Source organism: Chrysemys picta, chromosome 9 (assembly GCF_011386835.1).
Source record: "Chrysemys picta bellii isolate R12L10 chromosome 9, ASM1138683v2, whole genome shotgun sequence".
NCBI classification, from domain to species: Eukaryota; Metazoa; Chordata; order Testudines; family Emydidae; genus Chrysemys; species Chrysemys picta.
This window is the reverse complement of record NC_088799.1, coordinates 13,051,249-13,069,080: the sequence shown is the minus strand read 5'-3', so window position 1 is coordinate 13,069,080 and position 17,832 is coordinate 13,051,249. Positions and strand designations below refer to the sequence as shown.

The 17,832-nt window shown below is 41.1% G+C and overlaps 1 protein-coding gene across 14 annotated transcripts in view; it reads left to right on the top strand.

Annotated features, from left to right (window-relative positions):
• The window catches only part of NAALADL2 (N-acetylated alpha-linked acidic dipeptidase like 2), a 953,294-nt gene that overhangs the window by 752,950 nt on the left and 182,512 nt on the right, over positions 1-17,832 (top strand). For all 14 annotated transcript variants that reach the window (XM_065557737.1, XM_065557735.1, XM_065557733.1 and 11 more), the window contains one exon: positions 13,237-13,383. In XM_065557737.1, coding sequence (XP_065413809.1) covers positions 13,237-13,383 — 147 coding nt within the window. The remainder of the gene's footprint in view (positions 1-13,236; positions 13,384-17,832) is intronic.

The following is a 17,832-nucleotide window of genomic DNA, read 5'->3' as shown; positions in this document are numbered from 1 at the left end:
GCCGGGAGCTCCTGGCCACACGTCTGCTCCCTGCGGTGGCTGGCCGCTGACTGAGCTCTGGCGGCCGGCCTTTATACTTCCTGTCCCGCCCCTTGACTTCCGGGGGGCGGGGACAGGCGGTGGTGGTCCCACCCACTCTGGTGCCTGCACGTGGGCTCCCTCTTCTGGGCAGGAGGGGAGCCACACCGACTCACTACAATTACAAATTAATTTTTAAATGTATTTCACTAGTTATTTTTTACATTTCCAAATACATGTTACTATAGTATTGCAACTTTTTTTTTAATGGAAGGGGCCCCCAAAATTGCTTTGCCCCAGCCCCCTGAATCCTCTGGGCAGCCCTGGCATATACCGTATCATACTCTAATATAGCATATATATTCACATTACACATTTAGATTTTCTCTCTCTCTGCATGTGAAAAATAAAGAATGAATGTAATTTTGAATGATATCTTACAAGGTACCATCATGTCAACTTGATCTTGATCATAAGGCACCAGACTGGGAGGGTCCTGGGTTTGATTTCCAGTTATGCCACTGATTTACTGTGTGACCTTGGGCAAAGCTCTAAACCACTCTGTGCCCTGGTTATGGAGCTGAGCAAAATATTTCAGACAAATACTTTATTTGCCAAAAAATGAAGTTACAGATCAACTGAAACTATTCATGATTTCACATGAATTTGCCAAATAATTTTGGCCAAAAATATTTGGGGGGGGGGGCGGGGAGGGAGTGTAGATTCAAAAGGGGACTTAGGTTGGGCTGAGGGAATAGCAGATCCTGGTACTGGGGAATAAAATAAACCCCAAGGGAAAAAGACTGGCTGAGTCGCAAACATGCCGTTGCACTGAAGTGAGCCACTTGATTGGTCATCTGCAGACTGCATTGTCCGCTTTCCTTCCCTTAGTTAGCCCATAAAGAGAAACTTATTGCCACAGCCGTGAAAGCAGCTTGCGCAACATCCAGTAGATGCCGATTTCTGATCTAGACAAGTCAGGACTGTGTGTTTCTCTTTAAGGCCAATCAGATGAAGATGTGTAGTCAGCCTGCCTCTCAAACAAGGGAATAGTTATTACAGAATATGCTGCTGATAATTTATTTTTAAAAGCTTTTTAATTTTTACTTGGTTACATAAAAGTAGCATTTAAGGATCATTAAGTAGGAACTGACTGCAACTGGTAAAGTAATTCATAGAAATTAAACTTTTTTTTTTAACTGGGAACTCACAGCTTGTTTCATTTTTAATACCAACAATCCCCAAGAGCCCTTCGTTTACATATGAAAAACAAACTATAAAGTCTATCCCTCTTAAAATTGCTAGAGGGATTTTTGTAAATGACACAGCTTTAAACTGAAAGATGAAGTGTGTGGTATGTGTCAGTGGAACAAGAAGTGGTGTCAGATGGTCATGCCAGGATGATTGACTGATGATCTTGATGTCCTGCAGTGACATCATAAGTGCCATGACTTCAATGAAGTTATTCCACATTTAGAGTGATGTTACTGAGCTCAGAATATGATCTAGTGGAGTTGAACAGTGTGTAAAAGGATACAATATTTCTGCTGATCTTGTAGATGGCTGCACCCTATGCAGCACAAGTGGCCCAGCTAAGCGACCTGTTTAGGCCTCTAAGTATCCCTTGAACTGTATCCTAAAGTAACCATCACCCATTAAATTTTACTCTTGAAAGAAACAATCTTCTCTGAAACAAAGTGCCCTTCATATGGTGGCCATGCTCAGTGAGTCTGTAATGACACTGACACCCTCTATGAACATGAAAGGAAAGAGAACAGATGCACTGTGGAGGCTGCATGCTCCGAGAGTCCATTCTTACAAAGAGGAACAAAGAAAAGCTTCCCTATGCCAGCGATGGGTAGCTCCTCTGGAAGTGCTGTAAGGAAAGCTCTCAGACATCTGAAATGTTACTTAACCTGTCTTAATGCTTCATGTTAGTTTATTCCTGTGCAGGGGATCCAGATTTTGATTCTCATTCAGTGCTGGGAATGTTAAGAGAAAGGGCTGGTTGAAACGAAGGTGCCTGCAATATAGGGATTTCAGCCTGGGAAGGTCCTCGATGCTTTGACAGAAACCTTTAGGACAGCTTTTTTGAGGAAGGAGGAGGAAACAACAAAACCAAGAAATGAAAGTTTTAAGTCTGAATGCCTTTCCAATCTCAAACCCGTGTTACACTTGCAACTTTGCATGTGTGAATATTTGCAATAACTGTTTTGCTACCCAATTATTTACAGGTGCACTTTAGATGTCTATCTGCTTAACTTATTGCCCCTATGTAGAAGCAGGTAGACGGCGAAGTGATGTTACTTGTACCTGCCAAAAAGAACAAGGACAAAATTTTACCCTAGATACTATTGTTTTAAGGGTGGCACTCTGTTTGTTTGTGTTTTTTTCCCCCAGTAGAGCATATACCTACTTCATGATGATCTCACATTGCATTCAACATTTGCCTTGCCAGCAGCATCATATTGTATCAAATCACCAGCACTGCATGTTTGATGATACATCTAAATGTTACCAAGTTGAATCAAAGGGTCATGGTGGTGTACTGCAGTATTGCTACAGGGTTAATGGTCCATGGACCACGTTACTTTTGGACATGGGGGTGCGTATAAAGAGTGGTTTGGCTGAAAATTGCCAACCAGAGCCTCTGCTGGTCTACAAAGGAAGGACTAGGAAGCCCTTTCATCTGAGAGCCAGCCAGGAAACAACATGCTCCTCCTTCCAGTCTCCTACTGCCATTCCTGTGCCTCCACCTGCCGCAAAGCAGCTTCTCATCACCCCAACCTTGCTGCCTTCAGGCTGTTTAAAAGGAGAAAGTGCTACTGCTCCCAAGCAGTTTCCTTGCACCCTGCACGGGGGCATTCTGGAAAAGGGAGGGTGGATACACATGCCTCTGCTGAATCTCTTGGCTCACCTCCTCTTCTCTGCACACCCTACCCTATTGTGACCTCTCCATCCCCAAACTTCTTTGTCTGCTGGCCTCTTTTTTTTCCAATAGTTCCCTAATTTTGTGGCCCCTCAAAGCCTTCCCCCACCCAAACAGTATAAGTAGGATTGTTCCAAGAAAAAATGCGAATGATGGCAATCCTAATGGCCTTCCTCACTATTCCTGTATGGGTAGTAAGTTTGATGTGCTGTGTATAGTGGGCGGTTATTCTATATGTCTTTCCCACTGATTAAAATTTGTTTGCAAATTTGTCTTCATGGATAAGATATTCTTTACTGCAAAAAATGATTATTCTTTTAAAATAGCCCTTGCATTTGGGGAAATTTTCTTTTATTTAATAAATATAAAACACCTTCCGTGAACTTTACTGTTCTTTCAGAATGCTTAAAGCACTGGTGCCCAAACTCTTTCTCCCTGTGCCCTCCCTTACTGGTAAGAGAATATGTCCAGAAGCAGAGCAGAGCTGGGGCTGGGGGCCGAGAGTGGAGCAGAGCTAGGTGGCACTCCCTCTCTGTGGGGGCTGGCCTGGGCCCTGTTCCCCCCTCCCCACTCCCGCACATTCCTTCATTCCCTTCTAGGGGGGCACGCCCCAAATTTTGGGGACCTCTGGCTTAAAGAATACTGACGGTTTGGAATCTGCTTCATAATGAATATAAACTGGGAAAAGCAGTGTGGTGCATGTAAAACATTCCCCCTATATATTAGTGTTAAATATTTATTGGTGAACTTATTCTTATAGTATTAATTGGCCTCACAGGTTCATGTTTTAAAGGGTGTTTTACATTCTGGTGCTTGTTAGTAAACTAAAACTTGAACCAAGCAGTTAAACATTAAGATACTAGAACTATTGATCTTGTACATTGGTGTCACAAATATATCGCTATTGGACCATGAAGGATAATGATATTTTAAAACGTCAAACCTCATTATTTAATTACATTATCGAGTAATTACATAGATTACATCCCTATTTCATGGTGTTTTTTTTGCTGGTTCATAGAATTATTACTTCATCTTTGTTCCACTTGAGCAAAAAACCAGATTGGGGCTTATTTCTGAAGGTGTAGGATGAAATGAGAGGGCCCAGTCCCCTAACTCTTAGACGCATAGTACTTCCAGATGTTCTCTTGTGTACAAGTAAGCACTGAGTAAAAAAAAAAAAAATGTATTCCTTCTGGATTTTATTTTAATTGGATAACTCACATGAGTAAGGATTGTTCATGTGAACAAAAATTGTCAGAATGCTGCCATAGGTATATAAATGGTAAAGAAAGAGAATAGGTAGATGGTATTAAACCCCGGCCCATTAAATATTTGGAGTTTGATCCTATGCTCTTTCAGTTCAATGGCAAAATGCCCATTGATTTGAATGGTGCAGAATTGGGCCTTTATGCACATACTTAACTTTACTCACATGAACAATCCCAGTGATTTCATTGTGATTAATCAAGTGCATAAAGATAAACACGTGCCTAAATGCTGATAGGACCAGGGTCTATATTAACAAAAGTATCATGTGCATGGACAGTAATGGAAAATGAAGATATTTTAATAACATTCTATTTTTTCTCTATTAGTTGGCCAAATACGTTTTCTCCATAGAATTAAAAACTTGAGAAAGTTATTCTACCGTGTAATGAAAAGCTAAAGGAAACCAATTTTGCTTTGCAGTCATAGTTTTAGCAGAACTTGTAGACCTCAAACTTACAAAGTCTTTAGTCAGTGTAATTTTCATGCACATGAATAGTTCCATTGAAGTCACTAGAACTGCTCACATTCTTGAAATTAAGCATGTGCATAGGTGTTTCCGGGATTTTGTGTCAAATTCGTGTTATATCGGGTCGCGTTATATCGAGGTAGTGGTGTACTTGCAGAGTGATGAACGGAGTGAAATTGATATAGTTTGAAGTGAGCGCACGTATTTGTGTTGTGATATCCTCTTGTCTTGAAGCTTTTCATTTTAAGAATCATGTTGATCGGGATTAAAAAGTGGCGGTTTCTAAAGGGAAAAATAAATTAATCAAAACCAAATTAAGACTACTTTAATTTTGAATAAAAGCATCCATGTGGGAGTTATTGAGGTTTAACTTATCCAGTTTAAATTCACACCTGTAGTTAATTCAGATTAACTTGTCCCCATGTAGACAAGCCCAAGTTTATTATGTGTTGTTGCAAAAAGCATGCAGTACTATGTGATAGTCAGTGAGCATTCACTCTGAAACAGTCACAAAACATCAGACTTTATTAGACAGACTGTCATAATAAAAAGTCTTCCCTTATGTTGTTTAATATAGAGCGACGAGGAATTGTTTTTAAGGAACAAGTGTTTCAGGGAGACCAAATTGTACAATCAGTTTTCAACAACCAAAGAGCCACTTTTTTTGAATGAAGTCTGATGAGCCACAAAATATTATGCAGATAAGGCAAAATCTTGAGGTGCAGGGCATCTGCAACATTCCGTGGGCCAGACCTGAGTCTTTAATTCAGCTTTTTTTTTTTTTTTAAACTCAGATCTTATTTACCATGTCTGTGTAAGGACTGAGTAAGGAACTCTGGATTTGGTCCATTGACCTAAATGAGTCAGAAGTTCACAAGGGGCTTGAAACCCCTATTCCACTGGGGGTCCTGCAGCTGGCAAGCCCTGCCCCCCAGAGTGGGGAGAGCTGGCCAGGAAGGGGGCATAGCAGGTGAGCTAAGGGCTGCAGTGATGCAGCCAAGGGATGTACAGATGCAGCCCATCTGCTGGGCTCCGCCTGCTGCTTCTGTGGAACCTTGATTGCACTTTTAAAGCAGCCCTCCCTTGTGGGATGACTAAAAAGATCTTTGTTTACACTGCTGATGCTAAACGAGTAGGTTTTGGAGCACAGATGAGAGATGTCACAATGATGGATATTATATAACTTGATCTTGACAGTCCGGCTGACCAGAAAACCTGTTCACTTCTCATGTATCAGATTGAAAGTTTTCTGAAGGTCTGCATCTTCATCTTGTGAAATATTGTCTTCCTTTTTAACTTTCCCCTGGCATCTTGTGTCCTGTCAAACATGTGACTTGCCCATTACCGCCTCACAGGAGTCTAAATCAGTCTCTAGCAGTTCCTGAGAGGTCTTCTAGGAGGCACTAAGCCATCGTAGGGCCTGATCCAGTTGACTCTCATTGACTTCAGTGGCCTTTGGATCAGAGCTTCAGTTACTTATTTTGAGTTAGCTCTGATTTTAGACATAGTCAAAACCTATATGTGAAAAAATACTGTAAAGATATAATGAATGACCAACCTCAGAATCTAGAGCAGAGGTGGGCAAACTACAGCCTGCGGGCCACATAATATATATGGAGTTATACCTACCTCATAGAACCGGAAGGGACCCTGAAATGTCATTGAGTGCAGCTCCCTGCCTTCACTAGGAGGACCAAGTACTGATTTTGCCCCAGATCCCTAAGTGGCCCCCTCAAGGATTGAACTCACAACTCTGTGTTTAGCAGGCCAATGCCCAAACCACTGAACTATCCCTCCCCCCCACAGGACCATCCTGCCTGGCCCTTGAGCTCCTGGCCCCTCCTCCACTGTCCCCCTTCTCCCGCAGCCACGCTGCCGCACGCACAGCACTCTGGGCGGCGGGGTTGCGCGCTCCTGCCGAGCAGCGTGGCAGCGTGTCTGGCTCTGGCCGAGCAGCGCGGCTGGCAGATGTGCTGCTCTGAGCAGCATGGTAAGAGGGCCAGGGCTGGGGGGTTGGATAAGGGGCAGGGGTCCCGAGGGCAGTCAGGGGACAGGGAGCAGGGGGCAGTTGGATGGGGCAAAGGTTCTGGGGGGCAGTCAGGGGACGGGGAATGTGTGTGTGTGAGGGGGGTTAGATAAACATGGGAGTCTCAGGGGGCAGGGGTGTGGATAGGGTTCAGGGGACAGGGAAGAGGGAGTTCGATAGGTGTGGGGTGGCAGGGGGCCTTTCAGGGGGTGGTGGTGTGAATAGGGGTCAGGGCACTCAGGAGACTGGGAACAGGGGGTTTGGATGGGGATGGGGTCCCGGGAGGGGGCAGTTAGGGGACAAGGAGCGAGGGGGGTTGGATGGGTCTGGGGTTCTGAGGGGGGCAGTCAGGGGGCCAGAAGTGGGAGGGGTCGGATGGGGGGCAGGGGCCAGGCTGTTTGGGGAAGCACAGCCTTCACTACCTGGCCCTCTATACAGTTTTGCAACCCCAATGTGGCCCTCGGGCCAAAAAGTTTGCCCACCCCTGATCAAGAGTCACCCTGCTGATACACATAGGGGAAAAAATAGATTATTGACACAGTTCTTCAGTTTGAGATCGCATGGCTTCCATTGCATTTTAATCACATTAACAGAGTAAATCTGAAACCGACCAGGTCATTTGCAGAAGATAAAAAGGGAAATACAACCCATAATATCTAATATAAACAAAATGCCCAGAAATCCAATAAGAGACTATCACAGGGTCTGCTACTCACTGCTCGGCAGTGCCTCCTTGTGGCTCATCTGGGGAATCAGCTCGCCACTGTCAGCATCCTCTCCAGCGGTCGCTCAGCCCGTTACCTCAGTCACTCACTCTGTGGCTCCTCTCTCACTGGTCTGGAGCTTCAGTGCTTCTCCTTTATGGCTTAGCCTTCTGGCCAAGTCACCATTATCCTCTCCTTCTGAGGTAGTCTCAGTGGCTAGGTCCACACTACCCGCCTGATTCGGTGGGTACAGATCGATCTTCTGGGATCGATTTATTGCGTCTCATCTGGACGCGATAAATCAATCCCAGAAGCGCTCCCCCGTTGACTGCGGAACTCCTGCTCGCCAAGAGGAGGAAGCGCTGTCGATGGGGGAGCTTGCCTGCGCCGCGTGGACCCGCAGTAAGTAAACTTAGTTCGATCTAGGAAACGTCGACTTCAGCTACGCTATTCTCGTAGCTGAAGTTGCGTTTCCTAGATCAATCCCCCGCCCCAGTGTGGACCAAGCCTCAGTCTCCCTCCTCAAAGTCTCAGGCAGTCTCCATCTCTACCATGCTGACTTCACTACTCCCATAGTAGCTGGTAAGGGAACCCAAGCATGCCCTCTACACCGGGTTCCAATCCAGGGATGCTCAAACCAGCAGTTCAGGTTCATCCCTCTCACACCCTTCCTGCTCCATCCCTGGACTGCACCTACCCTGCCTTTCTCAGGCTCCACCTTTCCCTCTTGTGACTGCAGGCTCCCCTCCCTGCAGTCTCCTTGCCCCCAATCTACTGCCAACTTCTTCTCATTATAAACCATGTCTAGCTCCGCTCCTTCCCCAGCTGGACTTCATCCGCAATTAGGCCTTAGCACTCCCTGGCTTTCCATCAGGTGCAGCCTATAGTTTAATTGGCCTCTCTTGCCACCTTAACCCAATCCGTGCTGGTGTGGGGTGAATGCCCCATCACACAAAGATTTTTCCTCAGACCGTTCCCTTTAAAAGTTCATTTGCACCATATAGCAAATAGATTTCATATGGTGTGCCTGGTAAAATCTGGCAATATTACAACTTGAGGCTGCAAAAACTAGCAGAAATCATGGTTTGAAAAGCAAGATAAATGCACTGGCAAATTAATTAATGCTAACAATCCATGCTGTCTCCTCCTGCAGTTGGAAATTAATGGATTTTTTTTTTAATGTGGTATCCTTCGATGGCAAAGCACATACTGGAACTGCTGGGACCAAGATGTTAACCAATATATTGTGCAAAATCTCAGATCAGTGGAAAATATCAGCATATATGTTGTAATACTTAGGCACAATACCCTCTCATTTTGGGTGCCTGGTGTCCTATACCACAATCTTTCTTTTCAGAGGTATTGAGCACCCATAGGTTCTATTACAGATGCTTGGAGCTTTGAAAATCAGAGTGTGAGTGAGGAAAAATAGTTTTATATTATCATGTAAAAAGTAATGAATGACAATTAGAGCTCTCTGAAATAGTCTCAATTATATTAATAAATCTCTGCATTTGAGGTTTTCACATTTCATTCTGTTTTCACAAAAATATTCTGACTTGGCAAAATGCTGGAAATTTTCGTGAAGCACTATAGATATTCAAAAGCTCAAACTCTGAATTTTCAATAGCAGTAAGATCCATTTTTACATGGAGATACAAGTAAATCTGCAAATGTTAATGGTTTATTGCAGGGATTGGCAACCTTTGGCACACAGCCCATCAGGGAAAGCCGCTGATAGGCCGGAACGGTTTGTTTACCAGTAGCGTCCACAGGTTTGGCCAATCGCAGCTCCCACTGGCCACGGTTCACCGTTCCAGGCCAATGGGGGCTGCGGGAAGCGGCATGGGCCGGGCCACCTCTTCCCGCAGCCTCCATTGGCCTGGGACGGTGAACTGTGGCCAGTGGGAGCTGTGATTGGCCGAACCTGTGGACGCTGCAAGTAAACAAACCGTCCCGGCTCGCCAGCGGCTTTCCCTGATGGGCCACGTGCCAAAGGTTGCCGATCCCTGGTTTATTGTGAACATCCCATTTTGCACAATTTTGTGATATACATTTCCAGACCTTATTTACCAATTTTCATAATCCTGATAGTAGTCAGATTACTCTAATACAACATACAGAGGGATGGTGTCTCTGTAACATTGTCATGTAGGAAACAAAAAGGTACTCAACATTGAAACCGTGTACTAGCACTGTACATCAGATGTGTGTTTCTCTGCTGTGGGGGCAGAGGGCAATGGAGTTACCAAAGGCCACTAATTTCACAAGTTAAAAAATATGCTACTAGACTGGTATTTCTTAGGCGACCCCTGAAAATGTCTAGCTCATAAAAGATATATAAAAAAGTTATTTTGGACGTAACCATCCATTTTAACCTATAGTGTACACATTTTCACTACATGATTTGTCTTTGACTAAGCAGTTGTGTTTGCTGCATTGTTTCCACAAACAGAAACTCTTAAATGGTGTGTGTGTGTGTGTGTGTGTGTGTGTGTGTTTAATATTATGTATGTGTATTTGTATGTGGACACGTAAGTCATATTGCATTTTTGATGTGGATCATATATGTTAAAGTAAGAAAGTCAGGTATAGTTAGTTATTTTTAAACATCTCTTTATTGAACTGAGTATATAAGAAGCATCAGACAAGTTTCTGCAGCTTCTAATGTGACTTCAGTTCTATTAAATAAAACCATTGACTTCAATCAGACTATTTATGTCAGTAAGTACTGCTCGGCATGAGTGAGGATTACAGACTCAGGCCTGTAAGGAAGGCCAGTGAAAGATACTCTCTAGTATACCACTCTTTCTAGACAAGGATTCCAACATTTCTGAAAAGTGAAGGTTGCCTTTTCTTTCCTTTTGATCACATAAGAGAGCTAAACACATTAATCTATAGACAACCTTTCCCAGTACATAGAGTACAGGATCTGGCTGGTTTCATAACAGTACTGAGTGGGTGGATTTTTCACTTTAAACAGTCACACATTGTGAAATTGTTAAATGTCTGCCTAATGTGTTTGAAAACTACTATTTAAAGAATGGGTGGGAGGTTAAGTGAGACACCAGGAATGAAAGGACTCCATCAACTTAAAAATCAAACTTCTGACTGAAATGTTTTAACAATTATGATTATGAGGAGCGCATACGATTAATTTTTAATTTTCATATCTGTTTTTGTTTATGTTCTTTCTATACTTTAAAGAGCAAGAATTTTGGTTGGTGTAAATTGTTCTAGCTCCATTTATGTCAATGGAGCTACACTAATTTACATTAGCTGAGAAGCTGGCCCTTTGTTTAGAGCCAGATCCATTTTTTTCTTCTAGCTAGATAGTCAGCCAGATTCTCTTGATGCGTGGATGGGTCTTCACAGAGCAGTAGGAGAGAAACAAATACTCAAGAATAAATGAAAATGAGAGTGCACAACCACAAAATAATTGACAATTGGAGTCAGAGTCGGAATATCACCTCAAAGTACTTTAAATGCATTTTGGGCCAGATTCCAATGTTCTTATTCATGTTGAATTATGCCTTCTTCCAGCACAATCTGTGTAGTACATGCTCTATTCTGTATGTGGAAGAAAGAGGGACCTGGCTCTTTATTTGTAATTGACTAGTCTCATGTATTTATTTTTTTAAATGTTAAAGGATGAACAAACCGCTTATGAAACAGGCTATTAAATTACAAAGAGGGCTCTAAGGAGTTGTAATATACTATACAGACTGTCAGCCAAATAGTGTGGACTACTTTAACCTCTTACTATTCTTAAGAAAAGCTAGGCAGCTTATTTTCTATAATAGATATTGAAAGCCTTTTTGCCTATTTATAATTACCTAATGCATTTGAAAGCTACATTAGTACATGATGCTAGTACTCAGTCTTGGGTTTATTTTCTAGCTTTCAGCTTTCATTTACTGCACTTTCCTTGCTAAGATTTTGCCATTAAGTACTCCTGTGAAACAAGGATTATGAAGATATTATTGCACAGAATTTTTTAAATCAATAGCACAGAAAATTTGTACTATGTAGTTTCTATCTTTTCATTGCATTTCACTCCTTAACCCCTTGTCTGTGAACCACTGCAGCACAGTCCTTTAAATTGCCAGCATTTCATGGAACATTGGTATTTCAAGTGAGATGACCAGATATCTACTGCATCACTCTGATGTTAGGGAGCTGTGACACTGAGCCAGAAAGGGTTAAGCAATTTGCAGGCTAAATCACCCAAATTCTACCTTTAAAGACATATTAGGAAAGTATGTAAATGGTAATTAGGGCCATTTCTTATAAATAGCTAACATAGCTATGTTAGATAGATTACAGCTTTGAAATGTAGACTTGTATTGGTAGAGAATTGGAAGAAGATAGTGATTGTAGTAGTCTATGTTTACCTATATCTTGTTAGAGGTTAACGATGTAACCAGAGGGTTCCGGTCTGTCATTGTGTTCTATCGATTCAAAAAGATCAAAATGGAATATTAACATTTAGATGAACTGTGAATGTGGTAATATCATTGTCTTCATTTCTCTTTGAAGTATGTAATAAACTATATGCAAATGGTGGGAGATAGGTAGTTACCTTATGCTAATCCATGTAGCTAATTATCAGTGATGCTTAGGAAATAGGTCTACTTCAAAGCCACAATGCTTCACCTATTATCCACCTACTGTCAAGAGACTGCCAGGAAACTATAAAAAGAACTCTTGGGCCCTGATCCTGTATCTCAGATCTGCTAAGGCTTCATGAGGGGAAGTTTGAGTCACAAGACTGAGGTCCCAGCTCCAGACTGGGTCACCCTAATATTGGACATTGGACTATAACCTATGGAACTAATTCTGAAAGAACTCTTCGCAACTCTAAAGCTCACCATCTCTACTATGAAACTGACCTAAGAATTTTATTCATGTTTGTAAGCATAATGATCTTTTAACCTATACTCTTTCTCTTTTATTTTGTAATACATTTTAGTTTAGTTAATAAGAATTGGCTGTAAGTTTATATTTGGGTAAGATCTGAAATAGTCCTTAACCTGGTGGGTAATTTGTCCCATCCTTTGGGATTGGTAGGACTTTTTATATGATGAACAAGATTGTCAGTAATCCTCATCATATTTGACTTGGCAATCTGGGTGGGAGCCCAAGGCTGGCTTGCTTTAAAGGAACTGTGTTTTGGGTTCTGGGTAACCAGGAAGGTGTTGTAGAAGCTGGTTTTTTGCTGGCTTGGTGAATCTAAGTATTAGAAATAACCACCAGTTTGAGGGATCATCTGCCCCATTCTTTGCAGTTTGGCCCCAATTGGGCAATCTCAGTGTGCGCCCCCCCCCCCCCCCCGATAGGATCCCGGTCACAGGAACATTGTGCTAATCAAATAAAAACTTGATCCCATCATGGTCATTAAAGATCCCATGGCACTCTTTGTAAGAGTAGGATGCTAACCCCCCAAATCATGGCCAATTTGGGTAATTGCATCTGCCTGCCTAAATTCCCCCACCACTCTTTCATTTGAATATGATATTCACCTTCACTTCCTACTCTGAAATAATCGGCCATGGTGCTGTGCACGCTTAAACATTCCACCACAGAGGTTGCTGCCTTTAAATGGTGGATGAAGTTATTCCTGTCTATATATGCAGCCAGGTGCTAAGCTGATGTGAATTGATGCATGCTGATGTGCATGCGGAAGATCTGGCCTGTGTTTTTAAATTGCTTTAGAGTCCTTCAGGCTGAAATGCTGAATAAATATCAGATATCACTGTGAGTCATTATAGGTCAGTTGCAAATAATTAAATAACTAGAACTCTTGATTTGTTTTTTTCAGAGACAGAGCCTCACCTGTCTGGGGAAAATGAAGTGCCCAGGATCCAATGTGAGTTCTGTGCAGATGCAGGGTGATTCTGATTATTTCATCAACCATCTTGGGGTTCCCACTGTGCAGTTTTCTTATGAAGACATCAAAACATTAGAGGTAATTGTGAATGGAAACAGACAACACAATAAAAAAATGCAGAATCTGGTTTTACTCAGTGTGATATTCCATGCCAAGTAGGTTGCAGCAGAAAGCTATCTCATTTTAATGAATTATTTTAGATGTTTGGAAGTTTTTATAGTACTTAGAAACGTCAGTTCTTTGCAGCGGTGTAGCGTTCTATTTAAAAAGATTTATACTGTCTTTTGCATTTTGATAGAGCACATCACAACAATCAAATTGCAATAGTAAGATTAATATCAAAATATAATTGTAGTCTTCAGCATTCACAGTAACCCCATGATATGTGAAGTGTTTTTTCTTATTTCTTGCTTTTGAGGGACATGTTTAAGGCTCCATGTCATCTAAGAAATTACATGGTATGGCTTAGCCAACCCAACTTGACAGACAGCCTGCTACTAGAAAAAAATGAATATCTGTGTGTTTCTGTTGTTCTGTCTGGCAAGGAAAGAAAAACCTCAAAATGCATTTTACATCTGTCTCCAAACTATGGGCAAAATTCTGCTCTACAATCTACAAGCAGCTGTTAACTTCCATCTACTGGGTTAGATTCTCCAATCCACTAAGATCACTTTCCATGGCATAAACCCTGGCTTCTCCCCCTATCCTGGTGTATCTGGAGTGTATGCTGACATTGTTCTGTGGTGGAGTTTTAGTGGGACAGGGATCACAGTGGTGGAGGGGAGCACCACTTAGGGTGACCAGATGTCCCGATTTTATAGGGACAGTCCCGATTTTTGGGTCTTTTTCTTATATAGGCTCCAATTACCCCCCACCCCATGTCCCGATTTTTCACATTTGCTATCTGGTCACCCTAGCACCACTACTCCTGATTCTCTGGCACAGCTCTAATTTGTCCCAAGCTTAGCTGGCTGAGGATTATAAAGACACAATTGGTTCCCTGTACTACTCACCCTGCACTGCACCGAAGCAGAGTGGAGAATCTGCCCCACTGTTCTCAATGCATTGGCCTCTGCTGGCCCTGTGCACGAGGATGAGTTTCACTCCGTATGTGCAATATTAATTGCAGAGTTAAACCGTGTTGCCATTTCCATAGCATAGAGGAGGAACTGGTAACTCCAGGATTCTGGGCATGTAGGGTGAAACCACCAGGCACGGCAATATTCTGCTCTCCTTAGATGAACAGAACTCCCACAATTCTCCTTCTAGATGTCTTCTCTCCCTATGCACATAAGCTATTAGTCTTCATTCCTTCCAGAGTCATTGCAAAATGGCAGCATACTTTAGCAGTGCATTTTTTGTCAACAAAAGGAGAAGTCTGGGGGTTGATAGAATTAATTCAAAATATTTTGTGCCAACAAAACCTTCTTGTTGTTTTCTTTCAAGAATCAAACATTTTCAAGCTGCTTCTATTATTATTATTTACTTTAAAAATAAATCAAGACAATTCTCATTTCAAGTAATATACTGCAGTCAGCAAATGTTCCTATCTAGGTAACTCCTTCCGGGGAAATTTGGATCAATTTTTCTGTCCTTTGTATGAAAGAGAGACTGGGATTTAACAAAACAAGCATTTGGTTTACTGAACATCTATCACAATATCAACAGAGATATTTCCCTGAAGTCAAAAATGGCTGACTTTAACTTTATTTTTGGAGACAACTTCAAAATGGGAGTGTTATCAGCAAGTGTGATTATAAACAACGCATAGTGACTATTTCCTTTATAGTGAGTGAAATAAATACGGTACACAATGCTTATGGAGAAGTAAATTCTAATGAGTCTTTTTCATTTCTATATTTTCATCTGGGTTCAAAAGGGAAAGAAAATAAAGACCAACATTTTAAAAATATTCTGTTAGAATGTCATTTTATTATTTCTCACACCATACAAAGGTCAGGACTGTGTCTTATTTACTATTCTTTATAGCACCAAGCACATGGTTGTAGTCATCAAATAAAATGAGACTTATTATTAACTGATTATTTTTCTTTAATGCGGGGTGAAAGTCACACAGGGTGTAGGGAGGCCTGCACAAGGCCCTATGCACCACTTGATTACAACTTAAGATATGGAATTTCACTCCTGATGTGTAACCTGTGTGTTAAGCTTTAGAAAGACAGAGCTTCTGTGTGGTCGGATAAGTATACCGTTTCTCTGTTAAAATGTTGTTGTTTCTATTTAACTGATTTGGGAAGCCATTCAGGGTAACATGAAGCTCTTTTGAGCAGAGTCTGAGTATTCTGTATATGGATTCTTTATGTGGCTAATAAGAAGATCTAGCATTCTATTTGATGCTAACAAAAATTTGTGGAAGATCCATAAAAATTTAGGATCACAGAGACTGTCATATTGGATTAGACTGAGTGTCTAGTCCAGTGTCCTGTCTCCAACAGTGGCCAAACCCAGACTCTTCAGATGAATGTGTAGGAAGAAGACAGATGTGGAGTAATCGAGCCTCCACATTTATGTTTCCTCCTAATCTCAAACAGCTAGAGATAATCTTATGCCTATAAACATAACATAAACATAATGGTTGGGAATGGGCCACATCCACCCTGATTGAATTGGCCTCATTAGCACTGACCCCCCCCACTTGGTAAGGCAACTTCTTTCTTTTCATGTGCTGTATATTTATACCTGCTTACTGTATTTGTCACTCCATGCATCTGATGAAGTGGGTTATAGCCCACAAAAGCTCATGCCTAAATAAATTTGTTAGTCTCTAAGGTGCCACAAGGACTCCTCATTGTTTTTGCTGATACAGACTAACACGGCTACCCCTCTGAAGCCTTTAAACATGAGGTTTAATATCTCTTCCACAAATGTGTTTGTTATAATTAATTATGGTAACTCTGCATATTCTTGTTATCCATATAAATATCCAATCCCTTTTTGAATCTTGCTAAATTCTTGGCCTCAGCAACTTCATGTGGCAGTGAATTCCACAGTTTTATCACAGCTTGTGTGAAAATTATATTTCCTTTCATCAGTTTGAATTTCTCATCTTTTATTTTCATTGAATGTCCCCTTGTTCTCTTGTTAGGAGACAGGAAGAATAGAAGTCTGTGAGCTATTTTCTCTAGATTATTCATTATATTACATACTTTTATCATGTCTCCTTTCAAGTAATAGCCTACATTTTCAAAAGTGAATTTTTGACTGTCTAACTTGAGACATCTTATAGGGTCTTGATATTCAGGAATTCTGAGCACTTGCCTTCTGAAAATATATTCCTTTTAAGGTGTCTCAAATTAGACATCCAATACCGCTAAACACCTTTGAAAATTGGTGCCAATGTTTGTGAAAGCCATGTAGATAGAAGAGGACATGAAAATGGTGTCTGTTTCCTTATTTCTAATCATGAAAACATTTTAACATCATATTTCCCTCATTGTCATGTTAAGCACTTTCTGGGCCTACACATGTTCCCTTAGCAGTTTAGATACAAAAATTAAACTGAGTAACAGGGCTGGATCCCTTTTCATCCTTAGCTTTGCTTGGCATCTGCACTGCTAATTTGCTAATGATTCAATTTCACAAAGCAATTTTTCAGAGCAACCTATGGATGTGCCAAATGTTGGAGTGATCCTCCTTAGAAGACATTATGGTGTTAATTGAAATGTCTGTAGTCACAAGCTTTAGTTTAATAAGAAGGTTTTCAATTTGTAAACACTGGTGCACCTATTAGGAGAATCATTCTGTTTCAGATTAAATACAATGCAGAGGTTGGTTTAAAGGAAATGAAAAAGCAGATGCTCTCAGATTAAGAAGCAACGTTTATGACAGGTTTGTGGTCCAATACACACTTAACAGCTGTTGCATGTAGCTTCTGTTCCAGATCTGGGTATTCACTATATATAGGGCATGTGAAAGAATCGCAAACTCCATTGTATCAAAACCATAATCCTTTCCCCAGCAACATTTATGGTATTAACACTGAAGTTCCCATAAATATTGCTTATTTTACTTCTATAGAAAGTTTCATTTTCCATCTTCAGGTTATTTTTACAACTATTAATTATCATTTTGTTTTGAAAATAATGAAGCAATATAGCTAAACTTGTAGAAGAAAATATTTGTGCATTTGATTAAATGTCACACAATGAATTTGAACTTTTAAGGCACCGCATTCTGTTGAAAATCCAGTTACTTTATCTCTCATATTGTAAATTAATACCTGAAAGTAAATTATGTGATAGATATTATCTCCAGTCTTGAAGTTGATGTACTGCACCTTTCAGACCTTAATGTGTTTTGCCCTGAACCTCATGATATCTGCTTTATGTGAGAAATGAAACACTTAGCAAAATATGCAAATTTATGTAGGCAAGTGGATGGGTTTTTAGTACAAGCAAAGTTACTCAGCATGATTAAATTTGGATTCTCTTGATTATTTATTGTATTGGTTATGTGAGCAGTTAATCTTCCATCATTTACATGCCACTTCATTGATTTATTAACATT